General features: G+C 42.0%; 1 protein-coding gene across 1 annotated transcript in view; it reads right to left on the reverse strand.

Moving 5' to 3' along the window:
* The window catches only part of snx29 (sorting nexin 29), a 591176-nt gene that overhangs the window by 394772 nt on the left and 181082 nt on the right, over window positions 1-15322 (reverse strand). The window contains exon 14 of the mRNA XM_078240877.1: window positions 10846-10931. Coding sequence (XP_078097003.1) covers window positions 10846-10931 — 86 coding nt within the window. The remainder of the gene's footprint in view (window positions 1-10845; window positions 10932-15322) is intronic.

Genomic DNA, 15322 nt, shown 5'->3' on the forward strand with positions numbered 1-15322 from the left:
CTGCTGGCACAGAGTTCCTTGCTGTTCATTGCATTTTGCTTTTGATCCATCTGAAGTTAGCATATCTCAAAAAAGGTATTCATTCAACACAACCAGAATAATGAAGGAAGGCAATGAGGAGGAAACTTCAGAGAAAAGATGAATATGGAGAGGCGATGGCCTAGTGGTATCATCGCTAGACTATTACTCCAGAAATTCAACTAACGTTCGGGGGACCCGGGTTCGAATCCCACTATGGCAGATGGTGGAATTTGAATTCAATAAAAAATATCTGGAATTAGAAATCTACTGATGACCATGAAACCATTGTCGATTATCGGAAAAACTCATCTGGTTCACTAACGTCCTTTAGGGAAGGAAATCTGCCGTCCTTACCTGGTCTGGCCTACATGTGACTCCAGAGCCACAGCAATGTGGTTGACTCTCAACTGCCCTCGGGGCAACTCAAGATGGGCAATAAATCCTGGCTAGCCAGCGACGCCCATGTCCCATGAATGAATTAAAAAAGAAAAAGTAAAATAAAATATTAAAACTCATCTAAATGTACCCTACAGTAATCTTGTCTAAACATTGGGAGGAAAAGACAGAGGCATGATTTGTTGCATTGCCTAGGGTGGAATCTCCACCAGTCTGGCTTGAAGTCAGGACCAGAAGATCATAAATAAGGATGTCAGTTTGGTGGCCTGACACTTTCCACCAGTTTTGTCAGTGGCAGATGAACAACAGTGACATGTATCTTTTAAAAATTCATTTTACGGGATGTGGGCATCGCTGGCTAGACCAGCATTTTTACTGCCCATCCCTAGTTCCCTTGAGAAGGTGGTAGTGAGCTGCCTTCTTGAACTGCTGAAATCCTTGGGTGTGGGTACACCCACAGTGCTGTTAGGGAGGGAGTTCCAGGATTTTGACCCAGTAACAGTGAAGGAAAGGCAATATATTTCCAAGTCAGGATAGTGAGTAACTTGGAGGGAAACTTCCAGGTGATGGTGTTCCTAGGTATCTGCTGCTCTTGTTCTTCTAGATGGTAGTGGTCATTGGTTTGGAAAGTGTTACCTAAGGAAGTTGGTGAGTTCCTGCAGTGCATCTTGTAGATGGGTACACACGGCTTCCACTGTTCGCCCCTGGAGGAGGGATTCAATATTTGTAGAAGGGGTAGCAATCAAGTGGGCTGTTTTGAACTGGATGGTGTCAAGCTTCTTGAGCATTGTGGGAGCTGCACTCATCCAGGCAAGTGGAGAGTATTCCATTACACTCCTGACTTATGCCTTGCAGATGGTGGACAGACTTTGGGGTGTCAAGAGGTGAGTTACTTGCCATGGGATTCCAAGCCTTTGGCCTGTTCTAGTAGCAACAGTATTTATATAGCTAGTCCAGTTCAGTTTTTGGTCAGTGGTAACCCCCAGAATGTTCATAATGATCACTCAAGTGTCTAATGGGGAAACAATGAGGACCGCCCCAAGGGCTTGCTGGCATTCCATCCTACCCCTCCCCACCACTGAATGTGGAGTCTACCTCCAGACAGGAGCTCCCTGAGGTGGGGCCACATCCTCAACAAAAACAAAGCCGCTGAATAGGTTTCGCTCCCATTCTGATGGCCCTGCCGGATTTGGGTCTCCTTACTTGGAAAACGTCATTCACGTTTCTGACAGTGGCTCCAATGCTGAGGTGCTCTTGTGCCTCAACAGTGCCCATCTCCCCCCGGCAGGATTGCCAGCCATTCCCAACCCCCTCAGCCTCAGGAAACTGCCTACCATCCTTAAATTGTGCAGCAGATATGATCACAGTGGACAACATCATGCAGACCCTTGTGGTGTTGAAACCTGGGAATGATCCGGATGCCTGAAAGTATTCCATTGCAGAAGATTGCAACCCAAGTGTCAACAGAACCTTGAGTAAACGCAATAGTAAGCATACCTTACAGTTCACAAGTAACACTCTCATGATCCCAAATCTTGGCACGCAAAGAAAAAGGAAGCCTGCACTAGATGCAAAGTTTTTATTATTACATGTTAATATTTTAACACCTAGCCAATGCACCAGCAAATTTCTGAAGCAACATTAAGCTCTCCTAGAGATCTTAAAAATGGATTTAGCTTCAGTTCACAACCTCATTTCTTTTTGGATATACAACTGGGATTGAAAAAATAATTGAAATCTGAGTTTTTTGACAATCCAGTAAGTCTGTCGAATGCTCCCAGACACAATATCCATACTGTTCCCATGACATCAACACATGACAAATCTTAAATATTGTAAAGATATCAAACTCATTTAATAGCAAGAATTAAAATATGAATAGTCCGACAGAGTAGATATTTGTTATCTTGCAGTTAGACGTTCCTTACTATTTTATTTCAGAGATAGAAATTTTATAAGCCATTGTTACCATACTGATGGCATAAAGCATTCTGGGTTGACTGAAAGCCTCCCATGTACCAGTTTGGTCATTTTTCTGCATAAAAATTAAAACCTATAAATTACTGGCTGTTGCTCAGAAGATCCTTAGAACAGCTCTGACAAAAGCTTTGTCAAAGCTTTGATAAAGGGTCATCTGGACTCAAAACGTCAGCTCTTTTCTCTCCTTACAGATGCTGTCAGACCTTTGGTTCCAAGTCTTTATTTGTTGTCTGCGATCTCTTCCATGACTGCTGCTTCTCTCTCTGTTTCCCACTCTACATCTCATGACATCACTTCTGTTTGCATACATTACTGCAGTAGTGCTCCAGAATGAGCCAACAGAAATAAATACAAATACATAATGAATATTTTTTTTCAAAGACATTCAAGAGGGTTGGTCATACAACTGTGGTTCAGACATTGATAAAGTTAAATGCACATGAAAATTCTTGTTCAATAGCTTGCTGGCTTCCCCACTGACTGCACTCAGCAGGGTGCTTGGCTACATGCCAATACTTTTTCTAACCCTTATTAATGATGCATTCTCCTCTGCTGGCCTCAAAAACTGGAAATAGATGGACCGTATAACAATTGTGGAGTCCATACCACAGGGTGTGTTCAGAGATTTAGGAAACTCTTGACGCCCTCAATGAATGGTTTCAGAAAAACAGTTAAAGCAAATGCAATGTCATGCAGGTAGACTTTGGTAGACATGGCATATATCCATCGACATAAATTACATGCCGACAGACGTAAACGCCTATAAAATCCTGGGCGTACGCGAACTTGAAGTGGGATACCCAAGTGGACAGTATGTTAAAAAAAACAATAAGCAGATGTTCATTCTCAGATCTCTCAACCATTTCAGGCCCCCTATCTATGACCTGCTGTTGATCTATACTAGCTACATCAGTCTCTTGGCCAAATATGCTGCGCTTCTTCAGCACCCTGGTTTCTCACACATGCAAATCGCTCAGATCAAAAATGTACAGAAGCACACAGTGAGATAGATCTTAGACCCTTAACACCAGCTATACAACAGACTCTCTTCATGTCAAAGAACGTGAAACCCTACAAACATGAAGATAGATAGGTACCAGATGTAGCCCTATTCCCTACATGTCTTGGGTCCTCAATGAAGTGCTTAAATTATTACATTTATAGGTAATATGGTGTAACATAGGAATGGTGTATGATTTTAATATAATTTTAATTTAACATTACCCTTCCTTTAATATCTTGTCCACCACTTCCTTGTTGCCTGCTGGATTGTCTGTTTATTCAAGGTATTATATGATTGCTACATGTTTGCAAGTATTTAACCTGATTACTCCTCCCGATTAGGGGGAGGCGATGGCCTAGTGGTGTTATCGCTGGACTATTAATCCAGAAATTCAGCTAATGTTCTGGGGACTCGGGTTCGAATCCCGCCACGACAGATGGTGGAATTTGAATTCAATTTTAAAAGAATCTGGAATTAAGAGTCTACTGATGACCATGAAACCATTGTCGAATGTCGGAAAAACCCATCTGGTTCACTAATGTCCCTTTAGGGAAGGAAATCTGCTGTCCTTACCTGGTCTGGACTACTTGTGACTCCAGAGCCACAATAATGTTGACTCTGAACTGCCGTTGGGCACTTAGCGATGGGCGATAAATGCTGGCCAGCCAGCGACGCCCATGTCCCACAAATGAATAAAAAACTTAGACTATACATGAAGATCTCAATGGCCATTGCACTGCAATTCAGGCTAGAAACATGTTATCTTGAACAAAGTACCATAATTATACCTTCATGTTACAAAACATTATCCGGAATTCTCTTCAGAGAACATATTCTACATGCATGGCTACACCATCAACTTCAAGTGTTCCTCCAAGACACACACTACCCTTGGAAGTATATTGCCACTCCTTCACTCTCACTGGAGGGATACGGTTTGAGAAACAAAGATCAGGTAAACAATTAACAGGCATTTGACGGAATGAAAAAAAGCCGGCGTGGATTTGTAAATGGTAGATCATGCTCGATTAATATAACTGAATTTTTTTAACTAAGTAACTGAGAAGGTTGATGAAGGAAACACAATGTCCATATGGATTTTAAGGAAGTGTTTGACAAATTACCACATAAAAGGCTGATGAATAAAACCGAGGCTCATGGAATATGCAGGTCAATGTAAGTTGGGATAAAAGATTGGCTTAAGGCCAGGGAATACAAAGCCATGGCCAACCATCAACAAGGCACAAATCGGGAGTGCTAAAGTAAATATCATGTAAGTAGATTCGGTGATGGAATACTTTCCACTTGCCTGAATGGGTGCAGTTCCAATAACACACAAGAAGCTTTACAGCATCCAGGACGAAGCAGCCCACTTGATTAGCACCCCTTCCATAACCTTCACTCCCTCCACCACTGACGCACAATGGCAGCTGTGTACACCATCGACAAGATGCACTGCAGGAACTTATCAAGGCTCCTTAAGCAGCACATTTCAAACCCATGATCTCGGCCATCTACAAGGACAAGGGCAGCTGACACATGGGAACACCACTACCTAGATGTTCCTCTCTAAGTCACTCCTATTCTGACTTGGAAATATATCACTGTCACTGGGTCAAAATCTTGGAACTCCCTCCCTAACAGCACAGTGGTTGTACCTACACCTCAGGGATTGCAGCTGCTCAAGGCGGCAGCTCATCATCACTTTCTCAAGGGCAACTGGGATGGACAATAAATGCTGGCCAAGCTAGTGACACCCACAACCAAAAGAGAAAACACTGGAAAATCTCAACAGGTCTGGCAGCATCTGTAAGGAGAGAAAAGAGCTGACGTTTCGAGTCCAGATGAGCCTTTGACGAAGGATCATCTGGACTCAAAACGTCAGATCCTTTCTCTCCTTACAGATGCTGCCAGACCTGCTGAAATTTTCCAGCGTTTTCTCTTTTGGTTTCAGATTCCAGCATCCGCAGTAATTTGCTTTTATCCAGTGACATTCACATCCTGTAAATCAATTTTAAAAATGGTAATGGTGTTTCTTCAGACTGGAGGATATTAGACAGTCACATTCTCCAAAGTTCAGCGCTCGGAACACTTCATAAATGACTTTGATTTGGAAAACAGAAAAAAATTCAAAATTTGTCAAAGATGGACTTCAACCCGGATAAATGTGTAGTGGTCCATTTTGGGAGGTCAAATGGGATGAAAGAGTATAACATCAAGGGTAAGACTCTTAGCACTGTAGAGGATCAGAAGGACCTTGGGGTCCGGATCCATAGGACTCTTAAATCGACCTCGCAGGTAGAGAAGGTGGTTAAGAAGGCGTATGGTGTGCTGGCCTTCATCAATCGAGGGATTGAGTTTAGGAGTCGGGAGATAATGATGCAGCTTTATAAGACCCTCGTCAGACCCCACTTGGAGTACTGTGCTCAGTTCTGGTTGCCTCATTACAGGAGGGATGTGGAAATGATTGAAAGGGTGCAGAGAAGATTTACAAGGATGTTGCCTGGATTGGTTGGCATGCCTTATGAGGATAGATTGAGGGAGCTCGGTCTTTTCTCCTTGGAGAGACGAAGGATGAGAGGTGACCTGATAGAGGTGTACAAGATGTTGAGAGGTATAGATCAGGTGGATTCTCGGAGGCTTTTTCCCAGGACTGAAATGGCTGCTACGAGGGGACACAGGTTTAAGGTGCTGGGGAGTAGGTACAGAGGAGATGTCAGGGTAAGTTTTTCACTCAGAGGGTGGTGGGTGAGTGGAATCGGCTGCCATCAGTGGTGGTGGAGGCAAACTCGATAGGGTCTTTTAAGAGACTTCTGGATGAGTACATGGGACTTAATAGGGTTGAGGGTTATAGGTAAGCCTATATATAAGCCTAGGTAGGTAGGGACATGACCGGCGCAACTTGTGGGCTGAAGGGCCTATTTGTGCTATATTTTTTCTATGTTCTATGTTCTATACTAAATTTGGAGGTGTAGCAAATATGGTCCAAATTGCCTGCAACAGGTCGTAGACACACGAGCAGAATGGGCAAACAAGTGGCAGATTTTCATTTAATTGTTTTTGAGACGTGGGCATCACTGGCAAGGCAACATTTACTGCCCACCCCTAATTGTCCTTGAGAAAATTATAAAATTTAGTAAAGAGAAGTGTGAGATGATGCATCCCAGTAGAAGAGATAAGGAGCAGCAATACAAACTTAATGTCACAGTTCTAAAGAATATGCAGGGATAGATGGACCTTGGGATTCACGTGCACAGATCCTTGAAGATGGCAGGATCTGAGAGAGTAATTATTGAAGCATATGGAATGTTCATTTTTAGAAATCGATAACCTATAGATACTTTCTGTCGATATTATACCCAGAGATACTGGGTATAAAAGAAAGGAAGTTAAGCTGAGACTTTATACAGCTCTACTGTACCTATAATTAAAGAGAAAGTTGTTGCTTTGGACCGAAAGAAGAAAGACTGTTGCCTCTATTCCATAGTCATGAAGATCCTTTCTATCTTCAGGCTGCTACTGGCTAACCAAGCAACTTAATATTCTTTTAAGTAAATTGGCACTCACACTGGCAGCTCATGATAACATATTTTATCAGACCCTAAACTCAATTTCTGGCCAGCCACAGACTGGCTGGAAATGGGTCCAGATGAATTTCCACTTCATCGTCTTTTAATAGTTAATTAAATGTAACTCGAATGTAAAGAATGCCTTGCGTGCAGGAAAATGGCCCAAGCTGCTTCAGAGTCATAAACAGAAAAGAAAACAGATTCCAAGCCAAGGAAAGATCTGAGGAGAGGTGACCAAAAGCTTGGTCAAAGAAGTGGGGATTTAAGATGGGTGTGAAAGGATAAACCAGGAATAAAAGCATATGTGCTTATATATTGCGGCATTCTAACAATAACATAGTGAGAGATGCAAATGACATCTGAATCACAAGATGCTGATGCTAGTATGTGTTAACTTACACACGTAAGCGGAGTTCATACAGAAAGGTTTTATTCAGCAAAGCTTTTTTGGCAGTGGTGGCAATAGTCAATATCAGTAATAGTTGGCAGGCTAGCCTGACTGAAAAACATTATTTGACTAAACTGAAATGCTTCTGCGACTCATCATTGGAAGTGAAATTAAATCGGTTTCATTTCACGGCCTATTACAATGAAATACAAGCGTATAGCTTTAACACTATAATGATGGAACATTTTATTTATGACACTTATGCTGGATGAAATATAGCATTAACAACAGTAATATTGGCAGTATCTGTGTGCTATCATTATGCTTTTACAAGTGAGTGATGAAGAGCTTCCTCAGAAATGAAACAAACATCGAACACCATTTCCCACTGCAATAAACTTTTAATTACATTATTCTACTGTAGGTTGAGACTTAAAATTCTTTGGGGCTTGCTAAAGCAATAATTTCCTCAAACAATCCAAAGATGTGCGCATTAGGTGGATTGGCCATGCTAAGTTACTCCTTAGTGTCAAGGTAGGGTAAATGGGTGGGGTTATGAAAAGTATATTTATTAGTCACAAGCTTACATTAACACTGCAATGAAGTTACTGTGAAATTCCTCTAGCCGCCACAATCCGGCACCTGTTCGGGTCAATGCATCTAACCAGCACATCTTTCAGACTGTGGGAGGAAACCGGAGCACCTGGAGGAAACCCACGCAGACATGGGGAAAATGTGCAAACTCCACACAGACAGTGACCCAAGCTGGGAATCGAACTGAATGGCCTCCTTCTGCACTGTAGGATTCTTGACTCTATGACTAAGACATAGAAATAGAATTCTAGAGGATTATTAGTCATGGCAGCACCGTTATGCAGTTAGTGAACCTACAGTTCATCAGTGTCATGTGAAAATGGCCTTTGGTACAAAATGACAGAACTTGAATTCATCACCGATTCTGTGGACAGGCCTCAGCCAGCTCTTAAAATAAATTCTTTAACACCACACACTGGTGTCGAACATCAGCTATTACTTCGCACATCTGAAAAAGCATTGTTGGTTTTCACGCTGCATTAATATATCCTGGGGCAGTGAAATTACAACCATATCCATAGAGCAAATTACCTTATATTATTGGTGTGATAACACTTCTGAGTAGTTATTCCACTCCAGTTAACATCATCTGATGAATAATAACCTGAGAATTAAAACTATTTCTACAATAAGGTGCAGAACGTAATTTTTAATGACCAAATCACAGAGATTTAGGTAGGAGAGGGTCATCACACTGACAATTCTAATCCACAAAGTCATCAGTCCTGCGCCCTATGAAATAATATTGGCTATAAAGTCTCAACAAAAAGATTTGATTAAATAATCCGTAAAACCCACAAAAAGCATGGAGCACGTCAAGATCCAAGACAACATACATGTTCTAGTTCTTCAACAGGTTGTATTTTTCTGCATTTACAAGCAAGCAAGAAAACATTTTAAATCACACAATCTTAGTTGATTTATTATTGCCATTTGTGTTTTTCCAATGTTCAAGATTTATGTGTGCCCAAAATTTTGAAGAAGTACTGTTAAAATATTTTGGATGCTGACATTCCAGTTACAATAAGTGACAGTAAAATACTGTACTAAATAAACACTTAAACCAACAGTATGATTTTCATCTTCAATATTTAGACATTTAAGATGAATGAACCACCATCGCTGTATCCTTTTAGCATTAACTATATGTCAAATCGTATTCATTTAAGTTCGCTCAAGTTACTTCACTGTGGAACAAAATTGCTTCAAAAACAATTGCAGGCAATTGATAGAATACAACAAAAAGATCTGGAACAAACATTTTTAAGGGCACAAATGGCAATGCTGCCATGATAGTTGACCTAAATGAAGTTTATTTCACATTATTAAAGCATGCAAAGCAACAAGCTTGGTTGTATTGCATCAATAAGAGTACCTGCTGCAGCCACAAAATACCAACGAACAAGACAAGATTTCTTGGTTAGAAATCACTGTTGTAAAGGGTAAAATTTTATTATAAGAAAAGTGCTCTTAAAAAATGAAACAATCATAATAGTCAAAGACAAGTTTATTCGACAACAGAAAATTTAACTAAAAAGGTTAATTGCACATCGATTATTATTTTGTAATAAAACTTACAATATCACAAAAGGATTACAAATAAGTTAGGATTTGAAGTGTCCTTAAAGGGAAAAAATGCTGCTTTCTGAAATGTTATAAAGCTATCATTTCTGCCAACAAAAATGCTGTGGCGTAAAGGATGTGTTACAAAGATGGTATTTAACATTATTTCCTTAGTTTCAGTTGTATAGATGTCACCCTAGAATGCTTATTTCAGAAATGAGAGGGATCCTGGAAATTAAAATCTTAATTAATATTTTGGCTAGCTGAGCATCATGTTTCACAAGTAACTCAATTAAAATTCATTGAAAATAGAATGAATAAATAAAGCAGTGGAAGTACTAAAGGCATGAAAGCTGTTGTGGAAGTTTCAGTCAATGTCTCAACTAGCAAACCACCTGATTATTTGTCACTCACCAGCCCCATTTTTCCAGAAGCCGGAAGGTTCTGTCCTTCCTGGATTCAGCTCTTCAGCCTCAATAACTCTACTGTGATGCCTCAGAATTATTCTTGTCACAATCCCTCCCGGGTTCTGGTCACTTAATCTTTAAAGGCTGGTTCTATCCCCTAATTCACAGTTGTACCAATCTTTTACCTTGAGTAAACAAAGTTTTAAAACCCGATGGCCTCTTCAACTTTGCATCATATATTTGCAGAAGTGAAATCTAAAATATGCAAAGCATATGAATAAAATAAATGAAACAGGAAATGCTGGAAAAACTCTGCAGGTCTGGCAGCACCTGCGGAGAGAGAAACAGAACTAATGTTCCTTTTCAAAATCAGTTCTGATAAAAGGTCATGTTGATCTGAAAGGTTAACTCTGTTTCACTCCACAGATGTCATCTGACCTGCGGAGTATTTCCAGCATTTTTTGTTTTTATTGCAGAAGAATTTGATATTACACATTATATATAATTAGGTCTCCCGGGCCAGGGATGTTCCTCAGCAGTGTTGACTTGGTACACTGCTAATAAGCCAGTTGTACCACATTATCGAGCTATAACTTTTTCTGGGGCCTTAAAAGCAACATTACAGCATAGAAGAGGAAGTTTTCATCAGTTCAATAATTTCCAATTGATTGCAGTCTGCAGAGTCTTCAACAGTGGAGGAGCAGGGAATCACTGACAGCAACTTCTGGATTTCTGCATTTAACTGTGCATGTTCGGATGCCAGAAGTTGTTGTTAGTTCGAGATGGACAACAACAGCAAATGATGACAGTTCTACCATCATCACTATTGCTAAATCTGGGCCAATTGTACCTGGTCTTCACTGTTAAAATTCGTAAGTAAATTTAATACACCACCTCGCTAAAGGCTGGTGCTACATTTCTTACCATCATTCACTTGGCCTCCTTCTCGCTTTAACATTTGGACAGCTCCCACATACTTCTTCAACTGCACCTTTAAAACTTCGTTTTCCCTGTAGGCACCAAAGAAGTCCATTAGTTATAAAAATAACATGAATTTAAATGAAAAACTATTACACAATAGCATTTAATGACTTAGTGTATTTTCAATCTACTCAGCAGTTACGTACTGCATGATGTGTTATTTTAGAAGTGTATTTGCAAAATACTTTTAATAGATTTGATTATTGAGTTAACAAAATGATCCAGATTAAGTGATGTGCGTGTTCTACAATATTCCAATAAAGCTCAACATGAATGGCGCGGTAACTAGGGGGCATAACTATAGGGTTCATGGTGGGAGATATAGGAAGGATGTCCAAGGTGGGTTTTTTACTCAGAGAGTGGTTGGGGTGTGGAATGGACTGCCTGCAGGGATAGTGGAGTCAGAAACTTTAGGAACATTTAAGAAGCTATTGGATAGGCACATGGAGTACTTCGGGATGATAGGGAGGAAATAGCTTGATCTGGGTTTCAGACAAAGCTCGACACAACATCGTGGGCCGAAGGGCCTGTTCTGTGCTGTACTGTTCTATGTTCTAGAAGCTTGAGCAGCAGCACCTTGATTTCTGAAAAAGCACTTTAGAGCCTTCTAACTCAATATGGAGTTCCATAATTTCAGATCATAACCACTCCCATTCTCTCATACGGCAGCTTTTTGTTTTTATTGGTTCTTGGGATGTGGGTGTCGCTGACTAGGCCAGCAGTTATTGCCCATCCCTAACTTCCTTTGAGGTGGTGGTGGTGGTGAACTGAATTCTTGAACCCCTACAGTCCATGCGCTGTTAGGAAGGGAGTTCCAGAATTTTGACCCAGCGACAGTGAATGAATGGTGATATATTTCCAAGTCAGGATGGTGACTGGCTTGGAGGGGAGCTTCCAGGTGGTGATGTCCCATGTGTCTACTGCCTTCGTCTTTCTAGATGGTAGCAGTTGTGGGTTTGGAAGGCGCTGTTCAAGGAGTCTTGGTGAGTTATAGAAACATAGAAAAACTACAGCACAAAACAGGCCCTTCGGCCCCACAAGTTGTGCCGAACATATCCCTACCTTTTAGGCCTACCTATAACCCTCCATCCTATTAAGTCCCATGTACTCATCCAGGAGTCTCTTAAAAGGCCCTATTGAGTTTGCCTCCACCACCACTGACGGCAGCCGATCCCACTCGCCCACCACCCTCTGTGAAAAGTTGTTGCATCATCTTGTAGATGTACACACTGCTGCCATTGTGCATCAGTGGTGGAGGGAGTGAATGTTTCTGGATGGGATGCCAATCAAGCTAGATGCTTTGTCCTCGATGGTGTCAAGTTTCTTAAGTGTTATGGGGCTGAACTCATCCAGGCAAGTGTAAAGTATTCCTTCACACTCCTGAGTTGTGCTTTGCAGATGGTGGGCAGGCTTAGGTGGGTCAGGAGGTGAGTTACTCGCCGTAGGATTCTTAGCCTCTGACCTGCTCTTGTAGCCACTGTAGGGCTCATGCAGTTCAGTTTCTGGTCAATGGTAAACCCCCAGGATGTTGACAGTGGGGGAATCAGCGAAGTTAATGCCTTTGCATGTCAAGGGGAGAGGGTTAGATTCTCTCTCATGGGGAATGGTTATTGCTTAGCGCTTGTCTGGCTTGAATGTTATTTATGATGTGGAGATGCCGGCGTTGGACTGGGGTAAACACAGTAAGAGTTTTAACAACACCAGGTTAAAGTCCAACAGGTTTATTTGGTAGCAAATGCCATTAGCTTTCGGAGCGCTGCTCCATCTGACGAAGGAGCAGCGCATCCACTCCATCTGACGAAGGAGCAGCGCTCCGAAAGTTAATGGCATTTGCTACCAAATAAACCTGTTGGACTTTAACCTGGTGTTGTTAAAACTCTTATTGAATGCCATTTGCCACTTGTCAGCCCAAGCTTGAGGTCTTGCTTCTTTTGGACATGGGTTGCACCAGTACCTGATAAGTCACAAATGGTGCTGAACACTATGCAATCATCAGTGAACATCTGACCTTATGACGGAACCTAGGTCAATTGAGGATGGTTGGGCCTAGGACACTACCCTGAAGAAATCCTGCAATGATGTCCTGGAACTGAGTTGATTCCAACAACCATAATCATCTTCCTTTGTGCTCAGTATGATTTCATCCAGTGGTGAGTTTTCCCCCGATCCCCGTTGACTCAAGTTTTGCTTTGGTTGCTTGATGCCACACTCGGTCAAATGCCACCTTGACATCAAGGACAGTTACATTCACTTCACATCTGGAGTTCAGCTCCTTTGTCCTTGTTTGAATCAAGGCCACAATGTCAGGAGCTGAGTGACCCTGGCAGGTTCCAAACTGAGCGTCAGTGAGCAGGTTACTGTTGATTAAGTGCTGCTTGATAGCACTGTTGAAGACCCTTCGGTCACTTTACTGATGATTGAGAGCAGGCTGCTGGGGCGGTAATTGGCTGGGTTGGATTTGTCCTGCTTTTTGTGTATACAGTGCCTTCAGCCATTTATTGACAACTCATGGCTGAAGACTGGTAATGGAATCCTGGAGACCTCGAGAGGAGGCCGAGATGGATCATCCACTTGGCACTTCTGCCTGGAGGTTGCTGCAAATGCTTCAGCCATTTCTTTTGCACACATCTGCTGGGCTTCCCCATCATTGAACATGGGGATATTTGTGGATCAAAGGTAGATCTGTCACAAGCTCATCTCAATTACTCTCTGTACTGAGGGATTGTCGCAGTCTTTCAAATGAGGAGTTACACAGCTGTTCTTTCAGGTGGACTTGAAAGACCCAATAGCACTCTTTAGGAAAGAGCAGGGGTTTCTCATTGTGTCGTGGCCAATTTATCCTCAACCAAATCATTTAAACATACAAATTGGTCATTCATAGAATTCTACAGTGCAAAATGAGGCCATTTGGCCCATCGCATTCCCACCGACCACAATCCCACCCAGGCCCTATCCCCACAACCCCATGCATTTACCCTAGCTAGTTCCCCTGACACTAAGAGGCAATTTAGCATGGCCAATCCACCTAACCCGCACATCTTTGGACTGTGGGAGGAATGATGTGGAGATGCCGGCATTGGACTGGGATAAGCACAGTAAGAAGTCTCACAACACCAGGTTAAAGTCCAACAGGTTTATTGTGGGAGTTCACAAACAGGGCATATAAAGACACAAACTCAATTTACAAATAATGGTTGGAATGCGAGTCTTCCTGTTGGGGAACACTTCAGCAGTCACAGGCATACAGCCTCTAAACTTCGGGTTAGCGTTCTCCAAGGCGACCTTCACGTCACACGACAGCGCAGAGTCGCTGAGCAGAGACCGATAGCCAAGTTCCGCACACATGAGGACGGCCTCAACCGGGATCTTGAGTTCATGTCACACTATCTGTAACCCCCACGACTTGCCCTGGGCTTGCAAAATCTCACTAACTGTCCTGGCTGGAGACAATACACATCTCTTTAACCTGTGCTTGGCCCTCTCTCCACTCACATTGGGCTTGAACATGGGGATATTTGTGGATCGTGATTACCTGTAAAGACTCGCATTCCAACCATTATTTTGTAAATTGAGTTTGTGTCTCTATATACCCTGTTTGTGAACACGACTCCCACTCACCTGATGAAGGAGCAGCGCTCCAAAAGCTTGTGCTACCAAATAAACCTGTTGGGCTTTAACCTGGTGTTGAGATTTCTTACTGTGGGAGGAAACCAGAGCACCCGGAGGAAACCCACGCAGACACAGGGAGAATGTGCAAACTCCACACAGACAGTGGTCCAGGCTGTGAATTGAACCCGGGACCCTGGCGTTGTGAGGCAGCAATGCTAACCATTGTGCCACCGTACCGCCCCATTATCTGACTGCAGCTTATCGAACCTTATTGTGCATGAACTGGCTAACATATTTCCCTCCCTTACATCAATGACTACACTCCATTACCCATGAACTGCTTTGGAACAATCAAAAGTTAATAAAGGTGCTATAATCCTTGCTAATGTGCAAATTCAGCCAAAATAATTTAAAACAGACAGAAATCGGCTTGTATGGACACATTGTACTGAAGTCAGATGTGAAGCATGCATATTTCTAGAGTATGCCAAATCCAGACACAATCCTTGGTGAATTATCATTCCGAAATGAATTTCCTATCTTAAAGTCTCCCATGACATGTGTCACAAGTTCAACCAACTTACTTGGCAATAATTATAGGAATGAATATTTAAACAACAGTTGCATCATTTGTTTGACCCACGCAGGTACAGAACAATTATTCTCAGAAGAACAACCAGTATTTATACAGTATGTTAATGTTGAAAAAACAATCCAAACTGCTCAACTCTCAAAAGGAGAAGAAAGAAAATGCTTCAAAGACACTCTGAAACTCTCCGTGGAGGACACCAGCATTGGCCTCCCTGGCTGG

This window comes from Mustelus asterias, chromosome 23, assembly GCF_964213995.1.
Source record: "Mustelus asterias chromosome 23, sMusAst1.hap1.1, whole genome shotgun sequence".
NCBI lineage: Eukaryota > Metazoa > Chordata > Chondrichthyes > Carcharhiniformes > Triakidae > Mustelus > Mustelus asterias.